This window comes from Pristis pectinata, chromosome 38 (genome assembly GCF_009764475.1).
Source record: "Pristis pectinata isolate sPriPec2 chromosome 38, sPriPec2.1.pri, whole genome shotgun sequence".
NCBI lineage: Eukaryota > Metazoa > Chordata > Chondrichthyes > Rhinopristiformes > Pristidae > Pristis > Pristis pectinata.
Window position 1 is genome coordinate 9,434,575 of NC_067441.1, and position 25,235 is coordinate 9,459,809.

A 25,235-nucleotide genomic window follows, 5' to 3' on the forward strand; every position below is an offset into this window, starting at 1 on the left:
GTCCACATGTAATCCACTTCTACAGTGTATGCACAGAATGTCAGCCCACAGAACAAGTGCACAGTCCAACCATAGTTAGAATATACAGAAGGAAGAGCCCTCAGTACACACAATGCCCAGCATAATATCCACAGTAACAAAATGTACACCCACAGCAAACACACTGTACATACAGCACCAAAATATGTTCAACCCTGCAGTCTCGTGTAACGCAGGTTGTACACCCACCGCAGCTGCACAAGGTGTAACGATCCCACAGCTAGGCCTTACACTGGGACATTCCCCCCATACCCCTCCCCCACACTCTACCCCCCCACACAAACATTCCCCCACTCACACCTCCCACCCACACCCCACACACATTCCCACGCACACTTCCCCATTCATACACTCCCCCACCTAAACACTCCCCTCCTACACACCCCCCCACCCGCACTCCATCCCCACACATCCCCACCCACACACCCCCCCACCCGCACTCCACCCCCACACATCCCCACCCACACACTCCCCCACCTGCACTCCACCCCCACATCCCCACCCACACTCCACCCCCACACATCCCCACCCACACATTCCCCCACCTGCACTCCACCCCCCACACACACACCCACATACTCCCCCACCCACACCCACACACACCCACCCGAACCACCCCCACACATTCCCCTCACACACATCCACATACTCCTCCACCCACACACTCCCCCACCCATACCACCAGCACTCCACCCCCACCCACATTCCCCACACCCCACCCGCACTCCACCCCCACACACACACACCCACCCACACCCCCCCCACCTGCACTCCACCCCCCAAACACCCCCACCCACATACTCCCCCACCCACACTCCCACACCCCCCCACCCGCACTCCACCCTCACACTCCCCTCACACACACTCACATACTCCGCCACCCGCAGTCCCACACACCCCCATCAGCACTCCACCACACACTCCCCCTCCCACACTCACACCCACCACCCATACCCCCAACACACTCCCCCCACACCCCCCAATCACACTCCCTACCCACACCCCCCACCCACCACCCACACACTCCACCCCATGCACTCCCCAATCACACCCCCACACACTCTCCCCCACCCACACATTCTTCCCAACCCACACCAGCACACCAGCTCACCACACCCCGCCTCACCTAACACCCCTTACCAGTACACCACCCTCTACCACCGCCCCCCCCCCCCCACAATACACCATACTTCCCCTTCCAGGCTGTGGAAAAGCCTACAACCTGACACCATGTGGCCACCGTCAGCTACCCCCCCACCCCCCCGTCCACTATCAGCTCCACCCCCCCCGTGTCCACTGTCAGCCCGTGCCCTCCCTGTGTCCACCGTCAGCCCGCGCCCCCGTTCGCCTGTGCCCTCCCCCTGTCAGCCCGCCCCCCCGTGTCCACCGTTAGCCCGTGACCTCCCCTGTGTCCACCGTCAGCCCACCCCCCCATGTCCACTGTCAGCCCATGCCCTCCCCCCGTATCTACCGTCAGCCCCCCCCGTGTCCACCGTCAGCCCGCCCCCCCGTGTTCACCATCAGCCTGTGCCCTCCCCCCATGTCCACCGCCTGCCCCCCCATGTCCATCGTCAGCCCGCGCCCTCCCCCCGTATCCACCGTCAGCCCGCCCCCCCGTGTCCACCACCAGCCTGTGCCCTCCCCCTGTGTCCACCGCCCGCCCCCCCCATGTCCATCGTCAGCCCGCGCCCTCCCCCCGTGTCCACCGTCAGCCCATGCTCCCCCCGTGTCCACCGTCAGCTCCCACCATGTCCACTGTCAGCCCGCGCACCCCCCGCGTCCACAGCCTGCGCTTCCCCCGTGTCCACCGTCAGTTCCCTCCCGTGTCCACCATCAGCTCACGCACCCCCCGTGTCCAACATCAGCCTGTGCCCTCCCCCCATGTCCACTGTCAGCTAGTCCCCCATGTCCACCGTTAGCCGCGCTCAGTCACCCATACACACACACACTTACAGTGACACACACACTCACAGTGACACACACAATGTACACTCACAGTGACAAACTGTACACTCACAGTGACACACTCTGTACACTTACAGTGACATACACAGTGTACACTCATAGTGACACACACACTAACAGTGTACACTCAACAAAAGCTCCACCCAGAATACAGTCATAGCACGGAAACAGGCCCTTCAGCCCGACTCGTCCATGCTGACCAAGATGCCCACCTGAGCTAATCCCGACTGCCCAAGTTTGGCCCATTTCCCTCTAAACCATAAACAAAGCACAGAATGTAAGCCTAATACCAAATTTACACAAATGCCACAATAAAACATTGTACAACAAAGCATATACACATAATATACACCTCACAATACTGCCATTCACACATAATGTACAGTTCACAATGCTAACATGAGCACACAGTGCACACCCTACAATATCAACACCGTGGACTTCACATCACCATCTTCAGGTACAACACACACTCTACCATACAATATTCAGAAAGCAAACACAGCATATTCAAAGCAAGGATAACATGCAGCTTGTATATACATTGTGGGGTGCACAATGGATACCCCCAATATTTACAAGGACACACAATGTACAATCACATCTTGTGTAAGGCCTACTCCAGAGTACCAACATTATGTCTTCTTCAAGGATAGCTCATAACAATAACTGGTGCAATAGTCTGAATTCTATAAGGCCACATTCTAATGAGCTACAAGATTGTCAGACGGGAATCCTTCCCACTTTAGCTCATCTAAACCGTGGACCGGTTTCAAAGAGACATCATTCTGAATATGACACAATATTCAGGATTTTATTAGGCTACATTCTAATCAGCAAGTTGCACAAGAATCCGTCCCCGTGTTAATTCAAGTAAACCACCCCATTCAGAATAAGATCATTAAATCCAGCTCTGCAAGATCAGTGAGCTAGGCAATAATTATATTTACTTCAAGAGTTGTAGAACTCTGGAACTCTCTGAAGGACTGGATGCTTAATCGAAGAATACGTTCATGACTATGATCAATAGACTGTTGGCCACTAAAGGAATTGAAGACATAGGAACAGGATAAGAAAATGGGCAAGGTCTGCGAAAACAGCTCGGAGACTGTGTGCACTGAGGCGTGTCAAGCAGTTCAATGCAGGCGGGCAATTTATAAAATATAAATAGACAAATGATATGCAATAAAAGGTGAGAGGTGAGGTTGTATAGCTTCAGTCAGCGAACTTACAACGGAAAATAGGAGATCGGAGCAGGGTGACCCATCAAGCTTGTTCCACAACTCACGGAATGCTAACCCTGCACCACATCCCCTTTCCCAGTCCACTCCCATATCCTTTGGCACTCTCAGTGCTCAAAAAACTGATGATTATTCTTGAATCTATTCATTGATTGAGCATCCAGGTCCTTCAGGGAATTCTGAAGATCCACGGTTCCAATGAAGGGACTTTACCTCACCTCAGTCTTAACTATCCCGAGACTCGACTGAGGGAAACGGCATCCCTGTCTAAGGATTTTGTACAATTACACTCAGTCGGTTAAAGTAATTGTCACGGGAATGGATGGATAAGCACGGGAATCAAAAAATCTCCAGAACCTCAAGTGGTTAATTCATTTCGAGAACAATGTCCCAAGTGGTTCCAACCGCTTCAGTGTACTGAAGTGCTGTTAAATTAATGCAAATTGGCATAGATCACACTCATTTGCAGAGGAAACATTTGAAGGTCAAAATAGGTTCTGACAGGGACTCTAAAGAAATTTCATTTAAATCCTTTTCATTCATGAAATTATGAAGCAAATCCAACAGCAGAAATTGCCAGGCTCTGATAGGGAACACAAGCAATTAAGAGAGAGAAAGACAGATTTCTGGCTTCAAATGAAACAGATGTTCATACACTGAACACAAACAGTTTCTTAAATCCCCAAACTGAGACGTGTGAGTCTCTTGTGAGAAAGAGTTTCTCATGATTCTAGCTATTTAATATAAATATATCAGAAGTCCACACACTTCATTCATCCATAAGTACTTCCAAAGTGTGGTCACAATTGCAATACAGCAAATTTGTAGAGTGCAAGGTCTTACCAAAAGTAATTCATTGGAGTGTTTGTGCTGGGGGAGTGTGTAATTGCAGTGTGACCTGTTTACATTAGGCTGTTGCCACTATAAATGTGGCCACGTGATTTATGATGGGGAGATTTGACAGCAACCAGCAGGTTTCTACAATGTTTATATTAAATAGGTGGTTGTTAGGAATAGTGATGGACAGGATCCCTATCATAAACCACGTGACAGCATTTATAATGGGAGCAGCCTATGTAAACAAGACACGCTGTAATTTTATACTCCCACCAACAGGGGTGCTCCAAAGCATCACTGCCAAACATTTAATAAGAGTATGGCTGGCTTACAGAGAGTTTATCAATCCCGTCACAAGAGATGGGAGTTGCTGCGATTGAGCTAAGGGGAGGATTGAACAGAGGTGTTCAACATTATGATGGGAGAGAAGCTGCTTCCATGGGCAGGAGAGGTGGTAACTACAGGACACAGACCTTGAGATAATTGGCAAAAAGAACCAGGTGAGGAGAACACTTGCTTTGTGCAGTCCGTTGCTTTGTTCCGGAATGAAATGCCTGGAAGCACATTCAACTTCCAAAAGGGAATTGTATCTCTATCTGTAAAGGAAGCGCTTACAGAGCTACAGGGGAACAGTGGGACTAATTGGACAGCTCCTTCCACGAGTCGGTGTGTCCGTAATGGACCAACGGACGTGCTTCTGTGCTGTTAGATTCTTCAGGGATGTGAAACAGCAAGGGCAGGCCGTACATCTTCAACATGTGGGCTGGTGTGTGCCTGTGCACCGTGGTCAGTTCATTCCTCTCCACCAGCCCACTCGTTACCCTTGCATCATATACAGGCTTCACCCTGTCAATGCAATACCATGGCGGATTGGCTAACTACACACAAAATAGGCGTGAGCTCCAATACTTACAGGCACGCCCATTTTGATTCTCTCAGTTTATTCAATTTAATCCAACAAGGATGAGCCAAACTTATAATCATAAAAATAATTTATGAAAAGCTTGTCTTGAAATGAAAACAGATTTAAATGAGAACGATTTACCAGGATGTTGCCTGAACTTGGGGCCCTGAGTTACAAGGAGAGGATTTTATTCTTTGGAACGCAGGAGGTTGAGGGGTGACCTGACAGAGGTGTATAAGATCACGAGGGACATAGACAGGGTGAAAGCACATCGTCCTTTTCCCAGCGAGGGGGAGCTAAAAACAAGAGGGCATAGGTTTAAGATCAGAGGTGAGAGATTGAAAAGGGACATCAAGGGCAGCTTCTTCACGCAAAGGGTGGTGCGTATTTGGAACGAGCTGCCAGAAATAGTGGTTGAAGCGGGCACATTAGCCCGCTTCAACCACTATTTTAAAAGCCGTCTGGATAAGTCCATGGATAGGGGAGGTTTAGAGGGCTATGGGCCAAACAAGGGCAGATGGGACTAGCTTGCTGGGCAACACAGTCAGCATGGACGAGTTGGGCCGAAGGGCCTGTTTCCATGCTGTGAGACTCCAGTCCAATTAGAAAAATGAAGTTGAAATTCTATGGTGGCATTCACAACTCCAGGACATCCCAAAGCATTTCACGACAACTAATTACTTCCAAAGTGTGGTTACAGTTGTAATACATTTAATTTGTAGAGTGCAAGGTCTTACCAATAGCAATTCATTGGAGCGTCTGTGCTGGGGGAGTGTGTAATTACAGTGTGACCTGTTTACACAGGCTGCTGACACTATAAGTGTGGCCACGTGGTTTATGTTGGGGAGATTTGACAGCAACCAGCAGATTTCTAAAACATTTATATTAAGCAGCTGGTTAAGTTAGATATTAATTGTGTAATTTGTTTTAAAGATGTTGACTAAAGATAAACATTGGTCAAATTCTGTTCTAGTTCAAACAATGCCATGGAACTTTTCCTCAGGTTAAACTTGATTTAATGTCATATCTGGAAGATTGCGTTTTTGACAGAGCAGCACTCCCTCAGCGCTGCCCCTCCAACAATACAGCAGTGCTGCCCCTCCAACAATGCAGCACTCCCTCAGCGCTGCCCGTCCAACAATGCAGCACTCCCTCAGTTCCACCCCTCCAACAATGCAGCACTCCCTCAGTGCTGCGCCTCCAACAATGCAGCACTCCCTCAGTACTGCCCGTCCAACAATGCAGCACTCCCTCAGTACAGCCCTTCTGACAATGCAGCACTCCCTCAGTGCTGCCCGTCCAACAATGCAGCACTCCCTCAGTACTGCCCCTCCGATAGCGCAGCTCCTCTTCAGTACTGCCCTCTGACAACATGGCTCCTGTGGCAGTGCTGCATTCCCTCAGTACTGTCCCTTGGACCTTCTGAGTGCATCGACCAAAGTGTCCCAGTTGTCCAAAGAGCCCATGAGTCCATGCCAGCGGCCAACCCTGAAAGATTATTTCCCTGACAACTCTTCCCCAAACTTTATGCCCCATCTGAAATCCCAGGCTAGTTACAGTGAAACCTATAATTATTAATGAACAGCACTGGACTGTGCTGATGCTTCACGTGGTTACCTGCGACCTCAAAGGGAAGCAAATTACTTGGGATTGATTATCCGTAGAGTTGAACCATAGAACCATAGGACCATAGAACAATACAGCACAATACAGGCCCTTCTGCCCACCATGTTGTGCCGACCTTCAAAACCACACCTAAGACTATCTAACATAAAACCATAGAACAATACAGCCAGAGTTGAACTCGGGAGAATTTAATACAGATTTGTTGAGCATCTGATTGGTTTTCAGTTCCCTCTGGGTGTTAGAACAGTTCGATTCTGAGGTCCAAGGTTGGGGAATCGGTGTAAACTAGCCCAAATGCAGAAGTATGAATGGCTGGAGGGCAATGGGAGAGTGCAGTGTTGCAAGGAAACCCAGTGACCGGTGCAGGGGTTAGAGAAAACCAAGGCTCACGGCTTCATCAGCAAAGCTGGGACCCTGTACAACCTCTTGAGCCAAGTCTGAAAGCTGTGACAGGGGAACTGGTTTAAGATATTTATTTATTTATTTGTCACATGTACATCGAAACAAACAGTGAAATGCGTCTTTTTGTGTTACTGAAAATGTGCTGGGGGCAGCTCGCAAGTGTTGCCACTCTTCCGGCGCCAACACAAAATGCCCACAACTTCCTAACTCGTATGTCTTTGGAATGTGGGAGGAAACCGGAGCACCCGGAGGAAACCCATGCAGACATACGAGGAGAACGTACAAACTCCCGGGTCGCTGGCATTGTAATAGCGTTATGCTAACCGCTACACTACCGTGCCTGCCCCTGAAAGCTGGCCTGGTGACAGGTTCACCAGGATGTTGCCTGGAATGGAGGGCCCCAGTTAGAAGGAGAGATTGGATAGGGTAGGATCATCCTCACTGGAACGGAGGAGGCTGAGGGGTGACATAGATGTTTATAAAATGATGACGGCATAGATAGGGTGGATGGTCACAGTCTGTTTCCCAGGGGAGGGGAGTCTAAAACTAGAGGGCACAGGATTAAGGCGAGAGGGGAAAGATTTAAAGGGGACTCCAGGGGCATGTTTTTCCACACAGAAGGCAGTAGGTGAATAAAATGAGATGCCAGAGGAAGTGGTAGAGACGGGTGTAGTTAAAAAGGCACTTGGATAGGTACGTGGATGGGAAAGGAATAGAGGGATAGGGACCAAACGTGAGCAAATAGGACTAGCTTGGGTAGGTGTCTTGGTCGGCATGGATGAGTTGGGCTGAAGGGCCTGTTTCCGTGCCGTACCACTCTACGTTTCTCTATGGCTGCACACTATTCTGTACTGCGACAAAATCAGAAAATGCTGGAAACACCCAGCAGGTCAGGCAGCGTCAAAGGGTCTTGGACCCGATGCGTTAACTCTTCCTCGTTCCACAGAGGCTGCCCGCCTGCTTCCAGCATTTTCTGTTTTTGTTTCAGCTTTCCAGCATCTGCAGGTTCTTGATTTGCCTCCTGCCCCATGATCCCATCAAGAAGCTGTGGGTGATGGGATCAGAAGGCCATTCGGCCCCTCCAGTCTGTTCACTGTGTCCACGCCTTATCTGTACTTGAATCCATCTTAGGTTGGGACTTTTCAATCAATTTCCAATCTATGGGGGGAGGGGGTGGGGGAAAGAGTCCAGGTTCCCACCACCTCTGCTTCCTGATCTCTCTCTTGGTTTGAACCATAAGGTTATTCTCCCTTGTTCTGGACTTCCCATTCAGAGGAAAAGTTGTCTTCCCTCTGTTGAATCCTGCAATCTTCAAAATGACCTCAATTTGATCATCTACACTGGAGCTGAATCTGGGAAAGCGGTGCTTATTGTTGAACCATCTTAGCTGGGACAGATCTATTGCAGTTGAGGGGGAGTGGGCAGCCTGTGATAAGGAACATCAGAGAGAAGCAAATCCCCAAATCAAACCCTCTGAAATGCATCATAATCTGGGGAAAAAAAAAACCACAGTAGAACTAAAACAATAAATTGTTTAAATCCAGGCCCAGAGTTAGTGGAGACAGTGCCAATCCCTCTCTTGTAACAGAGCTAACGTCTCAAGGTAAATGCAGAATTTAATATTTAATACAGGGATCTACAAAGGAAATCAGCTACACTACATTTGCTCTCATCCCCAAGCTCTGTAAACAGCTCCTTCAGTATATTAAAGTGACACAATTTGCCTGATAATTGCAGTGTCCCAATTTGTTTCTTTGCCTCAGCAGTTTGTGTATAATCAGCTCCCTATTCAAAGTGCTTGCACTGCTCTCCCAGAGCAATAAAGGTCTTGGCACTGCATCTGCTGGAGGGCTCCCTGCTCACGTGTGAAGATCGGTGCTCAGTCCTCAATGAGCTCTTCTGCTAGGTTGCGCTTCAGGGACAGGCAAGGCGATGCGTTGCCTTTCTTCCAAAAGCCTTTTGTGATTTTCTGCCCACCTTTCCCAGGATACCCCAGCCACTCATCGGCAGTTACCAGCAAATATTAGGGCAGCCCTGCAGCGCAGCAACAAGGACAAAACATGCTGCAAACACTCAGCGGGTCAGGCAGTATCTACGGAAAGAGAAACACTTTAAGTTTCAGTTCCAGTGCCCTTTGTCAGAATCGATAAAAGACCTTTGGCTTGGAACGTTAACTGTTTCTCCCTCCACAGATGCCGCCTGACCTGCTGAGTGTTTCCAGTGTTTTGTTTTTATTTCAGACTCGCAGCATCTGCAGGTTTTTTGACTTTATTTTGTTGTGCTGCTCCCTCCGCTCCGGTGACCCTGCATGCTGCCTCTGTGGAGTTTGCACGTTCTCCCTGTGATGGCGTGGGTTTCCCCCGGGTGCTCCGGTTTCCTCCCACATCACAATGACGTGGGTTGGTGGGTTAAATGGTGACTGTAAATTACTCTTAGTGTGGGAGTCAGTGTGGAGTTAACGGGTACATGAGGGGGAATAAGTAATGGGGAAATAAGTGGGGGGGATGGGACCGATGCTAGGATAGGTTCGATGGGCAGAATGACCTTCGCTGACCGAGGATAATATTTTAACCAACAGAGTAACCCAATGCACCAAAGTGGCCTTTTTTTTCTCCTCCCAAGTTGCAATGTGGGAGATTGCACACAGTAAGATCCCACAAACTGGAGGCATGAGAGGGACTGCAGGCACTGGAAGTCTGGAACAACACACAAGGGAGCTGGAGGAACTCAGCGGGTCAGGCAGAACCTGGGTCTCAGTGTAACATCTTGTTCAAAGGATGGCACCATCGACCCGTGCAGCACTCTCTCAGCGCTGCACACACTCACACTTCACTGACCTCCCCTTCCACAAATGTGCGGAAAGTAAAGTCTGACAGGGCAGTGAAAGGGCCTCCATTTCACGGCCCTCCGCCTACCTGCATGGCTGGAGATCTTGGGACCAGCTCAATGATGGGAAACTGAGTGGGCAGCGGCTGGATTGCAAAACTGGCTTGTGTCCAAATGAGTCTGTTATTATGGAACATTTAAAAGCTACTGGAACTAAACAGAATGAAGAGCTTCCTAATGAACTTCCTCTCCCTTGCCTTGCCAACATGACTGGTGATTCCTTTCACCGCTGGGAGTGTCTACCTTTCCCTGTGCTTACTGCCTGCACCACCCTCCATGGCAGTGAGGTCCTCATTTTCACTGCTCCCCGGGAAAGGAATATCTCCTGAATTCTTTCTTGGATTTACCGGGGACTGTCTTATACTTGTGGATCCTAGGTTTGGGCTCCCCCACAAACACCGCTGGGAAAACGGGAGCAAAGTTAAAGTCCAGGAAAGGAGATGCAACAGCAGAGGAGGCGCTGCCTGCCACTTCCTGGGCTCCTCAGATCGGGTCTCTGGAATGTGCCTGATTATCCTCACTGGGAGACAATCCCTTGCCCACCTGGGCTTAATCTGCAGAATTCCCCACCCGAACCTCTCCGCCTCTCTGCTTTATTTTAAAATGCCCTTGACCAAACTCACCCTCCTTATTACCTCTGTGGGGATTGCTACCAGATTTTGTTTTCTCATAATGTTCCTGGGAAACACCTTGCAAAATTCTACTGTGTTGAAGGAATATTGTAAATCTTGCTGAGAGTGCCTACAGTGGATGTTGCTGAAACAATCGTCTGGGGAATTGCTTCCAAAAAAGAAATGCATTTGGAAAAAGCAAGACAAGGAGGGCTGTGAGCAAAAATGCAAAGCACTGAGTTACCTAAATGCGCAGAAATAGAGCCTGGACCAAGAGAACCATCATGTGCGAGAGGAGAAATGGCGACACTGCAGATGCTGGAATCTGCAGCAACAGAAACAAGATGCTGAAGGATTCAGTGGGTCAGGCAGCATCTGCAGAGGGAGGGTCTCCACCCGAGCCATCAACTGTCCATTTCCTCCTCAGGGAAACAGCTTCTTCCCCTCTGCCATCAGATTTCTGAATGGTCTGTGAACCTACGAACCTCTTTATTCCTTTTTGTTTTGCACTATTTATTTATTTTTGTAATTTGTAGCACTTTTATGTCTTTGCACTGTACTGCTGTCCCAAAGCAACAGATTTCACGTCACATTAAGTCAGTGAGAATAGATGTGATTCTGATTCAGATGCTGCCTGACCCACTGAGTTCCTCCAGCATCTTCCCACTGAGTTCCTCCAGCATCTTGTTTGTTGCTCGAGGAGAAATGGTTCCCGATAAGCTGGGGGTGAGAGGTTACTTCATGAAAGGCAGGGTTGAGGGTTGAGGGTTGGGCAGGCACGGTAGTGTAACGGTCAGCGTTAACGCTTTACAGTGCCAGCGACCCGGGTTCAAATCTGGCCGCTGTCTGTAAGGAGTTTGTAAGTTCTCCCCGTGTCTGCGTGGGTTTCCTCTGGGTGCTCCGGTTTCCTCCCACATTCCAAAGACATATGGGTTAGGAACTTGTGGGCGTGCTATGTTGGCACCGGAAGCATGGCGACACTTGCAGGCTGCCCCCAGAACACTCTATGCAAAAAGATGTATTTCACTGTGTGTTTCAATGTACATGTGACGAATAAAGAAACCTTATCTTATAATCAGACCCGCCATGATCTTACCTAGAGGTGTAGCAGGTTAGAGGGGCTGAGTTGGTATGTTTGTTTGTAAGAACCATACACACCTCTCCCAGTACACCCAATGTACCCTGGCATCATTTGGTGCAATATGCTTCCTCTGGCCTGAGCCTCCACACCCACATTGAAATAATTGAGCATCCCTCCAGCTGACAGTAGGTGCTGACTGGAGATGTTTATGACAGGCAGCGTGAGTGTCAGGAGGCTGTGACATTTGAGAGAGTTGGCAGGAGCAGTGAGAGAGAGGCTAATGGATGTGGCCCATGAGCAGTCGGTGGAGGTGGGAGGGAGGGAGCTGAATCACAGTCTGTGCTCTGTGCCTCACGCCCGTGAGGAGGAAGGGCAAGCGAGAGGAGATGTGAAAGCCACAGCTCCTCCCCAACCAGCAGAAAACTTGTGAGATGTTCGCCAGTTTACAAAGCAGGGGATGCGGAGAGGCAGTTTTAGCAACTCCCAGGGACCCACTGGAAGTCTACTTCTGCATGCAGAATTACATTCAAAGCTGACTTCAATGGGAAAGAAGAACAACTGGAACACAGAACACTAGAAACCACTACACAGGAACAGGCCCTTCAGCCCACCTTGTCTCTGTCAAACACAACGCCAAATTAAGCTAAATCTTTTCTGCCTGCACATGATCCACATCCCTCCATTCCCGGCATATTCATGTGTTTATCTTAAACACTGTGATATCTGCATCCACCACCACCGCTGCCACCCTATTCCAGGCACCCACCTTTTTTACTCTCTGTGCGGAAACTTTGCCCCACACATCTTTAAACTTTCCCCCCTCACACCTCAAATGCATGTCCTCCAGTATTTGACATTTCTACCCTGGGGAAAAAGACTCTGGCTGTCTACCCTATCTGTGCCTCTCATAATTTTATAAACTTCTATCAGATCTCCTGTCACCCTCAGACGCTCCAGAGAAAACAATCCAAGCTTGTCCAACATCTCCTTATAGCACATGCCCTCTACTCCAGGCAACACCCTGGTGAACCTCTTCTGCACCCTTTCCAAAGCCCTCACATCCTTCCTGTAATGGGACAACAAGAACTGCACACAGTACTCCAAACCAAAGTGTTATATGTTAACTCCCAGCTAACTTCAGTCGGAAAGACAAACAATTGGGAAAAAAAACATCAGGCAGTACCTGATCCTGTCAGCTTCCCAACAGGCAGTACCGTTTAAAGCAAAGAATGTTCCAATGAGGCCTTATTCACACAGACAATACTGAAGTAATTTACTTTCATCTTCAAATCCCTTGCTGCATTTATTGCAGTTATGGAATATTCTGCCTGGCAATTCTTAATTGTTGTACAACACGTGCAAGGCAAAGTAATATTTCTCAGCGTTCCTACAGTGGTCATGGCTGAGCTTCTCAATAGCGAAGGGGAGTATTGACAATCCTAATTTAAGTGATCTGTCAATGTGACTGCTATTAGTCTGTTTCACAGTGTATTTTACCCGTCTTACTTGACACTAATAGCAGAATCCAGGAATTACTCATGTTATGAATGAACAGCTTGGAGAAAAAAAAAATTACCTCTGAAACAACTTCTGCTGTTCATGACCCAGCTGCATCTTATAACAGAACCGAGATCAATAACCGGCTGCGCTGAGCAGGTAAACCAGCTCTGCACGTCAAGGAGTGTTGAAGTGGGCATGGTTTACACCACCCACCCCCCCGCCCCCCCCCAACTGAGTGGATGGTAACTTTGCAGAGAAAGAACTTGTGAGGTTCTGGGGAGCTGGACCAATTGGAGAGGACTTTCAAACAGCTCGCACCTCCATGATGGGACAAATGCCACCCTGTTTTTTTTTGTTAATTTATTAATTTTCAGGATGTAGACAGCGCTGGCAAAGCACTTGTTGTCGGTCTCTCATTGCCCCTGCTTTGCTCCTTGGAATGAACTATATTACCGTGGGCCTAGAGTCACCCATAGAGCAGAGTTATAGAGTCATACAGCACGGAAACAGGCCCTTTGGCCTAACTTGTCCATGCCGACCAAGATGTCTACCTGAGCTAGTCCCATTTGCCTGCGTTTGGCCCATATCCCTCTAAACCCTTCCTATCCCTGTACCTGTCTAAATGTCTTTTAAACATTGTAATTGTACCCGCCTCTACCACTTCCTCTGGCAGCTCGTTCCACATTTTCACCAACCTCTGCATGAAAAGTTACCTCTCAAGACACCTTTAAATCTCTCCCCTCTCACCTTAAACCTGTGCCCTCTAGTTTTAGACTCCCCTACCCTGGGAAGAAGACCGTGACCGTCCACCTTATCGATGCCCCTCATGATTTTATAAACCTCCATAAGGTCAGGGAAAACAGTCCTGGCCTATCCACCTCTCCTTATAATTCAAGCCCTCCAATCCTGATAACATCCTCGTGAATCTTTTCTGCACCCTGTCCAGCTTGGATGACATCTTCCCCACAGCTGGGCGACCAGAACTGCACTCAATACTGTGGTCTGACCAACCGGTTGTACAGATGTAACATGAGCGGATGAGGAGGGCGGGTTTTCTGTTCTAAAGGACAGTGGTGAACCTGATGGGTTTTGAGGACAATCTGGTGGTCTGTGGTCATTATTGCTGATGATTAGCTTGGCTTTGAAATTCTGTGCTGTAATGAGTCTGTGGTCTTAAGGCAAATGAGGGAAAGCTCAGTCAAAGAGCTGTAAACAAGCAGGGTAAAACTGGAGAGGAAGAGAGGTACTGCTGCTGAGTAGTACAGTAGACTTGTGGTTATGTCTCCAGTGTGAACTCTCGATCTCCCAGTCTACCTCGTCATGGCCCTTGCACTTTATTTGTCTGCCTGAACTCTGTAACTGCAACACTGTATTCTGCTTTTCCCTTTTACCACCTTGATGTACTTAGGTATGCAATCATCTGTCTGGATGGCATGCAAACAAAAGCTTTTCACTGTATCTCGGTACACAGAACAGTACAGTGCTGAACAGGCCATTCGGCCCATGATGTTGTGCCAACCTTGATGCCAATTTATACTAAACGTCCTCCCCCTATGTATCATTCCCCATCCCTCCAGTCCCTTCAAACTCATGCATCTATCCAAAATCCTCTGAAACTCCACCAAACTGCCTGCTTCCACTACTATGTGTGACGGTAATAAATCGATACCAATCCAGAGGCACGAGGTCAAGTCCCAGGGCAGCTGGATGATTTAAACCAACCTCCCCTCTGCGAAGCAGCCAGCATAATCAGCATGACCCACCCGGGTCATTCTCTCTTCTCCCCTCTCCCATCAGGCAGAAGATACAGGAGCCTGAGGGCATATACCACCAGGCTCAAGGGTAGCTTCTACCCCACTGTGATAAGACTATTGAACGCTTCCCTTATATGATGAGATGGACTCTGACCTCACGATCTATCTTGTTGTGACCTTGCACCTTATTGCGCTGCACTTTCTCTGTAGCTGTGACACTTTACTCTGTACTGTTATTGTTTATACCTGCACTCTGTACTAACTCAATGTAACTGCACTGTGTAATGAATTGACCTGTACGATCGGTATGCAAGACCAGTTTTTCACTGTACCTTGGTACAAGTGACAATAATAAACCAATTCCAATACCGAAATTCAAGGAATTAAATAAATCTGGAATTAAGTAAAACAATCCAATATTAGGAACGGAGGCCCTTCAACTGTTGGATTGTTGTAACCACCCATCTGGTTCACATATTTTTTGGGGAGGAAATCCTTACCCAGTCAGTGATGTGTTCATTGCCTCCTCAGTACAGTTGAGGGTGGAGGGGGGAATAAAGAGGCGGTGGGTGAGGGCTGTGGACCGCGACTGATGGTTGTGCCGGAGCTGAGCATGTTTCTCTGTCCCACACACAGATCTTGCTTGGGTGGTCGTTAGCGGCGGCGCTCCCCCCCTCCCCGCCCCAACCCCCCCACCCCATCCCACCGACCGATCTACGATGGGAGGGCTGCTCGTCGGCTGGCTGCTGGTGGGAAGTCTGGCCGCCGGAGGCTGGGCCTGCCCCTTCCACTGCACCTGCCAGAACCTGTCCGAGTCCCTCAGCACGCTGTGCGCCAACAAGGGGCTGCTCTTCGTGCCGCTCAACATCGACCGGCGGACGGTGGAGCTGCGCCTGGCCGACAACTTCATCCGCGTGGTGGAGCAGCAGGACTTCCTCAACATGTCGGGCCTGGTGGACCTCACCCTGTCCCGCAACACCATCAGCTTCATCCAACCCTTCGCCTTCGGGGACCTGGAGAGCCTGCGCTCGCTGCATTTGGATAGCAACCGCCTGACCGCCATCCAGGACGACAACTTCAGCGGCCTGGTCAACCTCCAGCACCTCATCGTCAACAACAACCAGCTGATCAGCATCGTGGAGACGGCCTTCGACGACTTTCTCCTCACGCTGGAGGACCTGGACCTGTCCTTCAACAACCTGCAGAAGGTGCCCTGGGAGGCCATCCAGAGGATGGACAACCTCCACACCCTGAACCTGGACCACAACCTCATCGAGCACATCATGGCCGGCACCTTCGCCGAGCTCTTCAAGCTGGCCCGCCTGGACATGACGTCCAACCGGCTGCAGACGCTGCCCCCGGACTCGCTGTTCGCCCGCTCGCAGACTGGCGTGATCAACCCCACGCCCTTCACGCCCACCATCGCCCTCAATTTCGGCGGGAACCCGCTGCACTGCAACTGCGAGCTGCTGTGGCTGCGGCGCCTGATGCGGGAGGACGACATGGAGACGTGCGCCACCCCCGCCCACTTGGCGGGAAAGTACTTCTGGTACATCCCCGAGGAGGAGTTCGTGTGCGAGCCGCCTCTCATCACCCGGCACACCCACAAGGTGTGGATCCTGGAGGGGCAGAGGGCCACGCTGAAGTGCCGGGCCATCGGGGACCCGGAGCCCGCCGTCCACTGGGTGTCCCCTCAGGACAAGATCATCTCCAACTCCTCCCGCCTCACCTCGTACAGGAACGGGACGCTGGACATCCTGGTGACCACGGTCAGGGACGACGGCTCCTACACCTGCTTCGCCACCAACGCGGCGGGAGAGTCCACCGCGCAGGCCGACCTCAAGATCATCCCGCTGCCCCACCGAGGCAACGGCACCGTCCGGGTGCTGCACCGGGACCCGGGCTCGTCCGACATCAGCACCTCCACCAAGCCGCTGGTCAACGGCACCGACGTCCGGCGGGAGCAGGACAAGGCCGTCTCGGTGGTGGACGTGACGGCCACCACCGCGCTGGTCCGCTGGGCCGGGGCCAAGTCCCTGCAGGTCGTGTGGATGTACCAGATCCAGTACAACTCCTCCGTGGACGAGACACTGGTCTACAGGTAAGGGCGCTCCCCGATGGGTCGACCGGAGGAGCTGGGGTGGTCCTTCTCGGGATGGTCCTCCTTGGTGTGGATCTCCTCGGGGTGGTCCTGCTCAGGGTGGTCCTCCTTAGGGTGATTCTCCTTGCAAGATGGAGGGTCTAGACAGAGTAGAGAGGGGAACTGTTTCCATTGGTGAAAGGGTCTCGAACTGCAGACCACTGAATGAAGGTGGTTGGCCAAAAGGTCTATTTTACCCAGTCTCGAACACTGGCAGGGTGGGAGGCGGTAGAGGCAGAAGATGGGGTGGAAAGGGGAAGTGGATGAACTTTCAGGGCTCTGGGGAGAGGGCAGGGTGGTGGAACGAGCTGGATTGCTCCAGTAAAGGGACAGGGCAGACTCGACAGGCCGATTTACTTATTTCTCTACTTGTTGAGATCTGGGTGTCAGTGGCAAGGTTAGCGTTTGTGCCCATCCTGAAAGCAATCCTTCTGGTGAAGTGCTGTTGGGGAGGGAGTTCCAGGATTTAGACTCAGTGACGGTGAAGACCAATGATGTACTTACAAGTCAGGAGGGGAACCCACAGGTAGTGGTGTTGCCATGTGTCTGAAGCCCTCAATCTTCTTACAAATGTGGGAGGTATTGTTGGAGTAGCTGAGATGGTCTTTGAGGATGTGCACCCGTAACTCAACATTTAATGTGGTGGATGGTGTGTCAAATAAAGCAGGCTGCTTTGTCCTGGATGGTTGTGAGCTTGAATGTTACTTGAATTGCCCTCATCCAGGCAAGTGGATGGAGAAAATGTGTGTCACTCACGACAGGACATTCATCCTTGGCACCGTGTTTACGTGGCTAATCCAATTGAGTTTAGGTCAATGGTGACCTCCAGGATGTTAAAGGCAGGGAACTCATTGCTGGTAACTCCACTGAATGCCAAGCATAGTTGGTTAGACTCTCCTGTCTGGCACTGTGAAATGGACTCCTTCCATACTTTACTTTGATTCTCCAAGCTCCTCTGCATCCCTCCATCAGATAACTCACCACCTCCACACTTGTCAACACAGTCCCAGAGTCAGTCTGGGAAAGACAGAAGAACACAACAGGGGTTCCACCAAAGGTCAATGTCACACAACCCAGAGATGCTCTATATCCCTGGAATTTTTTTCCTTCTGCTGTGAGGTACTCCTCAGTCTATACCCCACTCCCCCTTCGTGCTGGAGTTGTGCATTGTCTGTATTTTTATATGGGACATACCTAAGTAGATTTGTCCTCTGGTAATGACATTCTCTCACCAGCCAGACATGTTTGCAGAGAACACTTACAGAGAACAGGGGTGCTGGTAGAGACAGATACATTAGGGCCATTTAGAGACTCTTAGATAGGCACATGGATGATATAAAAATGGAGGGGCAAGGTAAAATAAGGTATCTTTATTAGTCACATGTACATCGAAACACACAGTGAAATGCATCATTTGCGTAGAGTGTTCTGGGGGCAGCCCGCAAGTGTCGCCACGCTTCCGGCGCCAATATAGCATGCCCACAACTTCCTCACCTGTACATCTTTTGGAATGTGAGAGGAAACCGGAGCACCTGGAGGAAACCCACACAGACATGGGGAGAACATACAAACTCCTTACAGACAGTGGCTGGAATTAAACCCGGGTCGCTGGCACCGTAAAGCGTTACGCTAACCACTACAGAGAATGGTTAGATTGATCTTAGAGTAGGTTAAAAGGTTGGTGCTACATCGTGGGCCGAAGGGCCAGTACTGTACTGTAATGTTCTGTGTTCTATTTCCATTCTAAATGTTGTCATAGAAATCAAAAGTTAGAAAAGTTAAGAGTGGAGAAATGAAAACTTTGGTCTTATTTGACCCTGAGGGGGGAGGTTTCGCACCCCATATCCACACGATTCCCACTTCCATAATATCATCAGGAGCAGAAGCCCTCACTGTTACCTTAAACTTTTCTGCCTTCCCTCCTGCCTTCATACCCTCAATAAATGTAACATCTAAACCTCTGAACTCAGATTCTCACTGACATTGTCCACTCATCACCTCTGAGCTCCCTGACTGTCCTGGGCCTGGCAATATCCCAATCTCAGATCCCGCCCTTTATCTCAGATTCCTGTAGCACCTTGTCCCTTCCCTCTCTGTGACCATCGCAGCCGTATAGCCTTCCTCGGCTCCTCGGTCAGGCCTGTGGACCAGTCTTGACTTTGAGTGCTCCACCAAGCTTGCCTTTCGCTCCTTGACAAAGCTCTGCAAGTCCCTGTCTAAAGCCCAGCCTTTCTATCCAATGTTCTGCCTTTAGGAACCTCCCTAAAACTTACCTTCCTGAATACACCTGTTAACATTTCTTTATGGCTCAGTGTCAAACCTTGTTGATAATTTGATCATGTCCTCGTGAAGCACAGGATCATAGACAGGCAACAGCACAGAAGGAGGCCATTCACAGTCTGCCAATGGAAACAGTTTCCCTTTATCATCTCTGCACGATCTGACATCCCTCTTACCACCTCTCCTCACAAACTCTTTGAAGGAGCACGACTGCAGCTTCTCCAGTCTATCCACATAACTGAAGCCCCTCATTCCTGGAATCATATCAATAAATCTCTTCTGGACCCTCATCAGACCCTTTACATCTTCCTATTGTGGTGCTCAAACTGGACACAATGCTACAGTTGTAGCCAAAATCAGTGGTTCATTAACTCAGACAGCACAGAAGCAGACCCTTTGGCCCTTCATTGGCTTCCCAACATCCTCTCCCAAGAGCATCCTGCCCTTCGCTTGATGGGATCTTATCTAGTTCCAGACATTTTCCTAAAGATTTTTTTTGTACCTAGTGCATGAGTGTTTAAGAAATATTATAGATAGGTGAAGTTGGGGTTGTTCTCTTTGGAGCAGAGAAGATTGAGAGGATGTTTATTGGAGGTGGACAAGATCAGGACTGGTTTAGATTAGGGGAGGTGGAGGAGGCTGTTCCCATCAGCAGATGGTTCAAGGACCAGGGGGAACAGACTTAAAATTCTGGCTCAAAGATATGGGGGGGGGGGGGTGGAATACAAGGATATGAGCGGAGGTTGTCACTAGAGGTCAGGGGAGAGAAGACAGTATTATGTTAGACTGCATCTGGAGTATTGCATTCAATTCTGGTCACCCCATTAAAGGATGTGTAGGCTTTGGAGAGGCTGCAGAAGAGGTTCACCAGGATCAACGATCTGCTGGAAGAACTCAGTGGGTCAAACAGCAACTGTGGGAGGAAAGAAATTTTCCCTAATGCAGGGTTTTGACCTAAAACATTGACAATTCCTTTCCTCTCACAGATGCTGCTCGACCCACTGAGTTCTTCCAGCAGATTGTTTGTTGCTCCAGATTCCAGCCTCTGCATCCTCTTGTGTCTCTAGGTTTACCAGGATGCTGCCAGGATTAGACAACATGTGTTATAAGAAGAGGTTGGACAAACTTGGGCTGTTTTCTCTGGAGCAGCGGAGGCTGAGGGGAGACCTGATAATAAGATTATGAGAGGCATAGATAGAGTAGACAGCCGATATCTTTTTCCCAGGGTCAAAATGTCTAATACCGGAGGGCATGCATTTAAGGTGAGAGGGGGTAAGCTCAAAGGAGACGTGGGGCAAGTTTTTCTACACACAGAGAGTGGTGGGTGCCTGGAATGTGCTGCCAGGGGTGGGGGTGGAGGCAGATACGATAGAGGTGTTTAAGAGGCTCTTAGATGGGAACATGGATGTGCAGAGAATGGAGGGATAGGGACGTGGTGTAGGCAGAAGGGATTAGTTAGGCATTTAGTTGCTAGTTTAATTAGTTCAGCAGAACATCTTGGGCCGAAGGGCCTGTTCTTGTGAAGTACTGTTCGATGTGGTAATCCTAGAGGCTGCAACCTCAGCTAGTAGGCTCACCAACTGCTTATCCTTAACCTCAGTTCCACTTTCTACTGTACAGTTATACCTGGATCCAGCAACAAAAACAGCTTAAATACAAAGGCTGTTCCAACACTCACGCACACTTGTGTCTGTGGAACGCAAAGGCCGTGCACAGGTTCTGATTTGTAAGCTCCATTTTAGGCCTCGTTATTGGTAGAAACGGCCCCTGCTTCTTGTGGTCGGTAACCTCAGCCAGATTACGGTGCACTACATCTAAGCTGTATGTACTTACTCCATAAATGTTGAACACAATCACTGTGGAAACAACCATTACAGCAAAGTCACAAGTATTTTACCTTGTAAAGTTCATTAGTTCCCTCCCAGCAATGTAGTTTGTAAAACATTTATTCATTCTATTGATGTGGGTGGTTTTGATCCCCTGTATCTGGAGCTAGAGCCTTATAAAGCCTCCTGGGATAAGGGCAGCTGACTTGCTTCTTTATAGAAAGAGAGACGTGTGTTTCTCAGAACTTTGCACAACCTAACAGCATCCCAATGCACGTCACAGAAAGTTCACCAGACTGCTTCCTGAGATGGCAGAACTGCTGTATGAAGAGAGATTGGGACCATTAGCTTATATTAGGGCAGGCACGGTAGTGTAGCAGTTAGTGCAACGCTATTACAGCGCCAGCGACCTGGGTTCAATTCCAGCCGCTGTCCGTAAGGAGTTTGCACGTTCTCCCCGTGTGTCTGCGTGGGTTTCCTCCGGGTGCCCTGGTTTCCTCCCACATTCCAAAGACGTACGGGTTAGGAAGTTGTGGGCATGCTACGTTGGTGCCGGAAGCGGGGCGACATTTGCGGGCTGCCCCCGGAACACTCGACGCAAAAGATGCACTTCACTGTGTGTTTTGATGTACGTGTGACTAATAAAGAAATCTAAAAGATATCCACTGAATCACCCACATCAATCGAATGAATAAGTGTTTTCCAAACTATATTGCTGGGAGGGAACTAATGAACTTTACGAGGTAAAATACTTGCGACTTTGCTGTAATGGTTGTTTCCACGGTAATTAGAAGGATGAGGGAAGACCTCACTGAAACTTATAAAATCCAGACAGGATTGGACAGGATAGAGCGAGGGTGTTCTTGAGGAAGTCCAGAATCAGAGATCATAACCTAAGGATAAGGGGCAGGCTGGTTAGGACTGGGATGAGGAGAAATTTATTCACCCAAAAACTGATGAACCTGTGGGATTCTTGACCAAGGAGGCAACTGAGACCAAATCATTAAATCTATTCAAGAAATTGTTGTTGATCGTGAGGAGGGTAATCTTTGGCCACAGCATATCGATGAGTTGGAATTTTGTTTTGATAAGTGTGAGGTGATACATTTTGGAAGGGCTAATACGATAAGTATAACTAATATAACTGGGACATACACAATGAAAGGTAGTACCTGAGAGAGATTTGAGGAACAGAGGGACCTTAGAACATAGAACATTACAGCACAGTACAGGCCCCTTGGCCCACAATGTTGTGCCAACATTTTATCCTGCTCCAAGATCTATCTAACCCTTCCCTCCCACATAGCCCTTCATTTCTTTATCATTCATGTGGCTGTCTAAGAGTCTTTTAAATGTCCCTAATGTATCTGCCCCCACAACCTCTGCGGCAGTGCGTTCAACACACCCACCGCTCTCTGTATAATAAACTTACCCCTGACATCCCTCTTATACCTTTCTCCAATCACCTTAAAATTATGTCCCCTTGTGTTAGCCATTGTCGCCCTGGGAAACAGTCTCTGACTGTCCATTCAATCTATGCCTCTTATCATCTTGTATACCTCTATCAAGTCACCTCTCATCCTCCTTCTCTCCAAAGAGAAAAGCCCTAGCTCACTCAACCTATCCTCGTAAGACATGCTCTCCAATCCAGGCAGCATCCTGGTAAATCTCCTCTGTACCCTCTCTAAAGCTTCCGCATCCTTCCTATAATGAGGCGACCAGAACTGAACACGATACTCCAAGTGTGGTCTAACCAGAGTTCTATAGAGCTGCAACATTATCTGGCAGCTTTTGAACTCAGAACCCCGACTAATGAAGGCCAACACACCATACGCCTTCTTAACCACCCTATCGACCTGCGCGGCAACCTTGACCCCAAGATCCCCCTGTTCCTCCATGCTGCTAAGTCCTGCAATTAACCTTGTATTCTGCCTTCAAATTTGATCTTCCAAAGTGTATCACTTCACATTTTTCTGGGTTGAACTCCATTTGCCACTTCTCAGCCTAGGTCTGCATCCTACCAGGGGACCTTGGTGGTACAAGTCCAAGGATTGTCGCAGGTGGTGAAGAAGGCATTTGCCTGCGTTAATTGATGCAAACAGGGATGCAATGGTACAACTTTATAAAGCAATGGTGCGGCCACAGCTGGAGTGCAGTTGTGGCCACCACACAATAGGGTCGACATGCTTGCACTGGGGAGGATGTTGCCAAGGGTGGAGCGTTTCAGCTGTGAGGAGAGGCTGGATAGTCAGGATTTGTTTTTTGTTGGACCTTAGGAGGGACTTCTTAAGGTAGTTGTATTTATGGGGCATAGATAGGGTAGATGGAAGACGGTTAGGATCTGGAATGCACTGTCCGAGGGGGTGGAGGCAGGTGCTCTCACACCATCTGGACGAGCACCTGTATCACCAAGGCAGAGAAGAGGGTGACCAAGTGCTGGTCAATGGGATTACTATAGGGGGGTGCTCAAAGGTCGGTATGGACACAGTGGGCCAGAGTGACCTTGTGACTCCAAGTATATGGTTTCACTGGCTAAAGAGGTCGAAGAACATGAGAGAAATTTGGTTCAGCCATGATAAGATAAGATATCTTTATTAGTCACATGTACATCGAAACACACAGTGAAATACACCTTTTTGCGCAGAGTACTCTGGGGGCAGCCCGCAAGTGCCGCCACGTATGCTAAGCCGTATGTCTTTGGAATGTGGGAGGAAACCAGAGTACCCGGAGGAAACCCACGCAGACACGGGGGAGAACGTACAAACACCTTACAAACAGTGGCCGGAATTGAACCCGGGTTGCTGGCACTGTAAAGTGTTACGCTAACCGCTACACTACTGTGCCTGAACGTACTGAATAGCAGCGTGGGCTTAAATGACCTACTCCTGCTCCTAATTCCTTTGATTCCATTTGAAGCTGAGCCACTGTTGTAACTTGGGATGCATGATTCCGAAAACCACACTCTGATAATAGCCGGAATCCCAGTTTTTGGAATCTTGCATCCCAAGTTACAGCATTTCTGTGGTGCCGTTGAGGGGCTGCCCATCCCTTCCCCACCCACACCTTCGAATAATGTCAGGGAACTATTAAAATCTGCCAGGGCCTTGTGTTATCACCTTAGACAGAACAACACTCCCTCACTTGTGTAGAGCTGCCTCTGGGGCCTGTCTCCCAGCAGATCTGTGAAGAGGCTGTGTTTTTAACCACAATCCACCCCCAGTTTTATGTACCCCAGCTTTTTAGTTTTCTTGTTAAGATTTGCTTTTAAAATTTAATTCAAATTCTCAAACTGATCACAGTGGGATTAGAACTGACATTCCCCGGATTATTAGAACAGGATGCCAGATTACAAATCCAGTAACAAAACCTATACACAACAGCAGCCTTCAGCTAGTCTGCTCATAATTATGCCACTGAAGTAATAAGATAAACATTACAGATCCTTTATAAGTAACAAAGTAAATTGGAGAATTGTTAAACACATTACATAACTCCAGTGCTATTTTAGATATTGTGTTTCAGGAATCCTGGCCTTATGTTAATTTTAGATTTAAATCTTTTTTTTGCCTAATGCTAATCGAAGTGTGAAGCTCCGTGTGTTTGGAAAGGCATGCTGATGTTGAGCATTCAACCAAGTCCAAGTCATTACCGATAGCAACAGCATCTGTTTGGATGTCTCATCTGCCGACATCCTTTCACTCCTGAGAGATTTTTGAATGGTTTAATCAGGTCTGTCTTCAAATGAGCACTGGGATGTGAAAAATCAGCTTCCATTCCTCAAACTGAACTTGATGTGGAAAATACACTCCCGAGCCCCGTGATTTTCTTCAAGAATATTCAGGGACTGGGGGTGATGGATGGAGTACTGAGGCATTACTGGAGTATATCATTATGGCATGTTATTGAGGTTCTACTGAGGTTTATTACTTAGAATATTAGAGTCATAGAGTTATACAGCATGGAAGCAGGCCCTTCAGCCCAACTCGTCCATGCCAACCAATGTGTCTACCTAAACTAGTCCCATTTGCCTGTATTGGGCCCATAATCCCTCTAAACCTTTCCATTCCATGTATCTGTTCAAATTCCTTCTAAACATCCTAATTATACCTGCCTCTACCACTTCCTCTGGCAGCTCGTTCCATA

The 25,235-nt window shown here is 48.9% G+C and overlaps 2 protein-coding genes across 6 annotated transcripts in view; one reads left to right on the top strand and one right to left on the bottom strand.

The window, feature by feature from the left end:
• The window catches only part of LOC127587059 (pyruvate carboxylase, mitochondrial), an 859,607-nt gene that overhangs the window by 326,764 nt on the left and 507,608 nt on the right, over window positions 1–25,235 (bottom strand). The gene's annotated exons all lie outside the window — the stretch shown is intronic.
• The window catches only part of LOC127587061 (leucine-rich repeat and fibronectin type-III domain-containing protein 2-like), a 40,592-nt gene that overhangs the window by 1,638 nt on the left and 13,719 nt on the right, over window positions 1–25,235 (top strand). Inside the window, exon 2 of the mRNA XM_052045234.1 lies at window positions 15,483–16,947. Coding sequence (XP_051901194.1) covers window positions 15,566–16,947 — 1,382 coding nt within the window. The 5' untranslated portion in view covers window positions 15,483–15,565. The remainder of the gene's footprint in view (window positions 1–15,482; window positions 16,948–25,235) is intronic.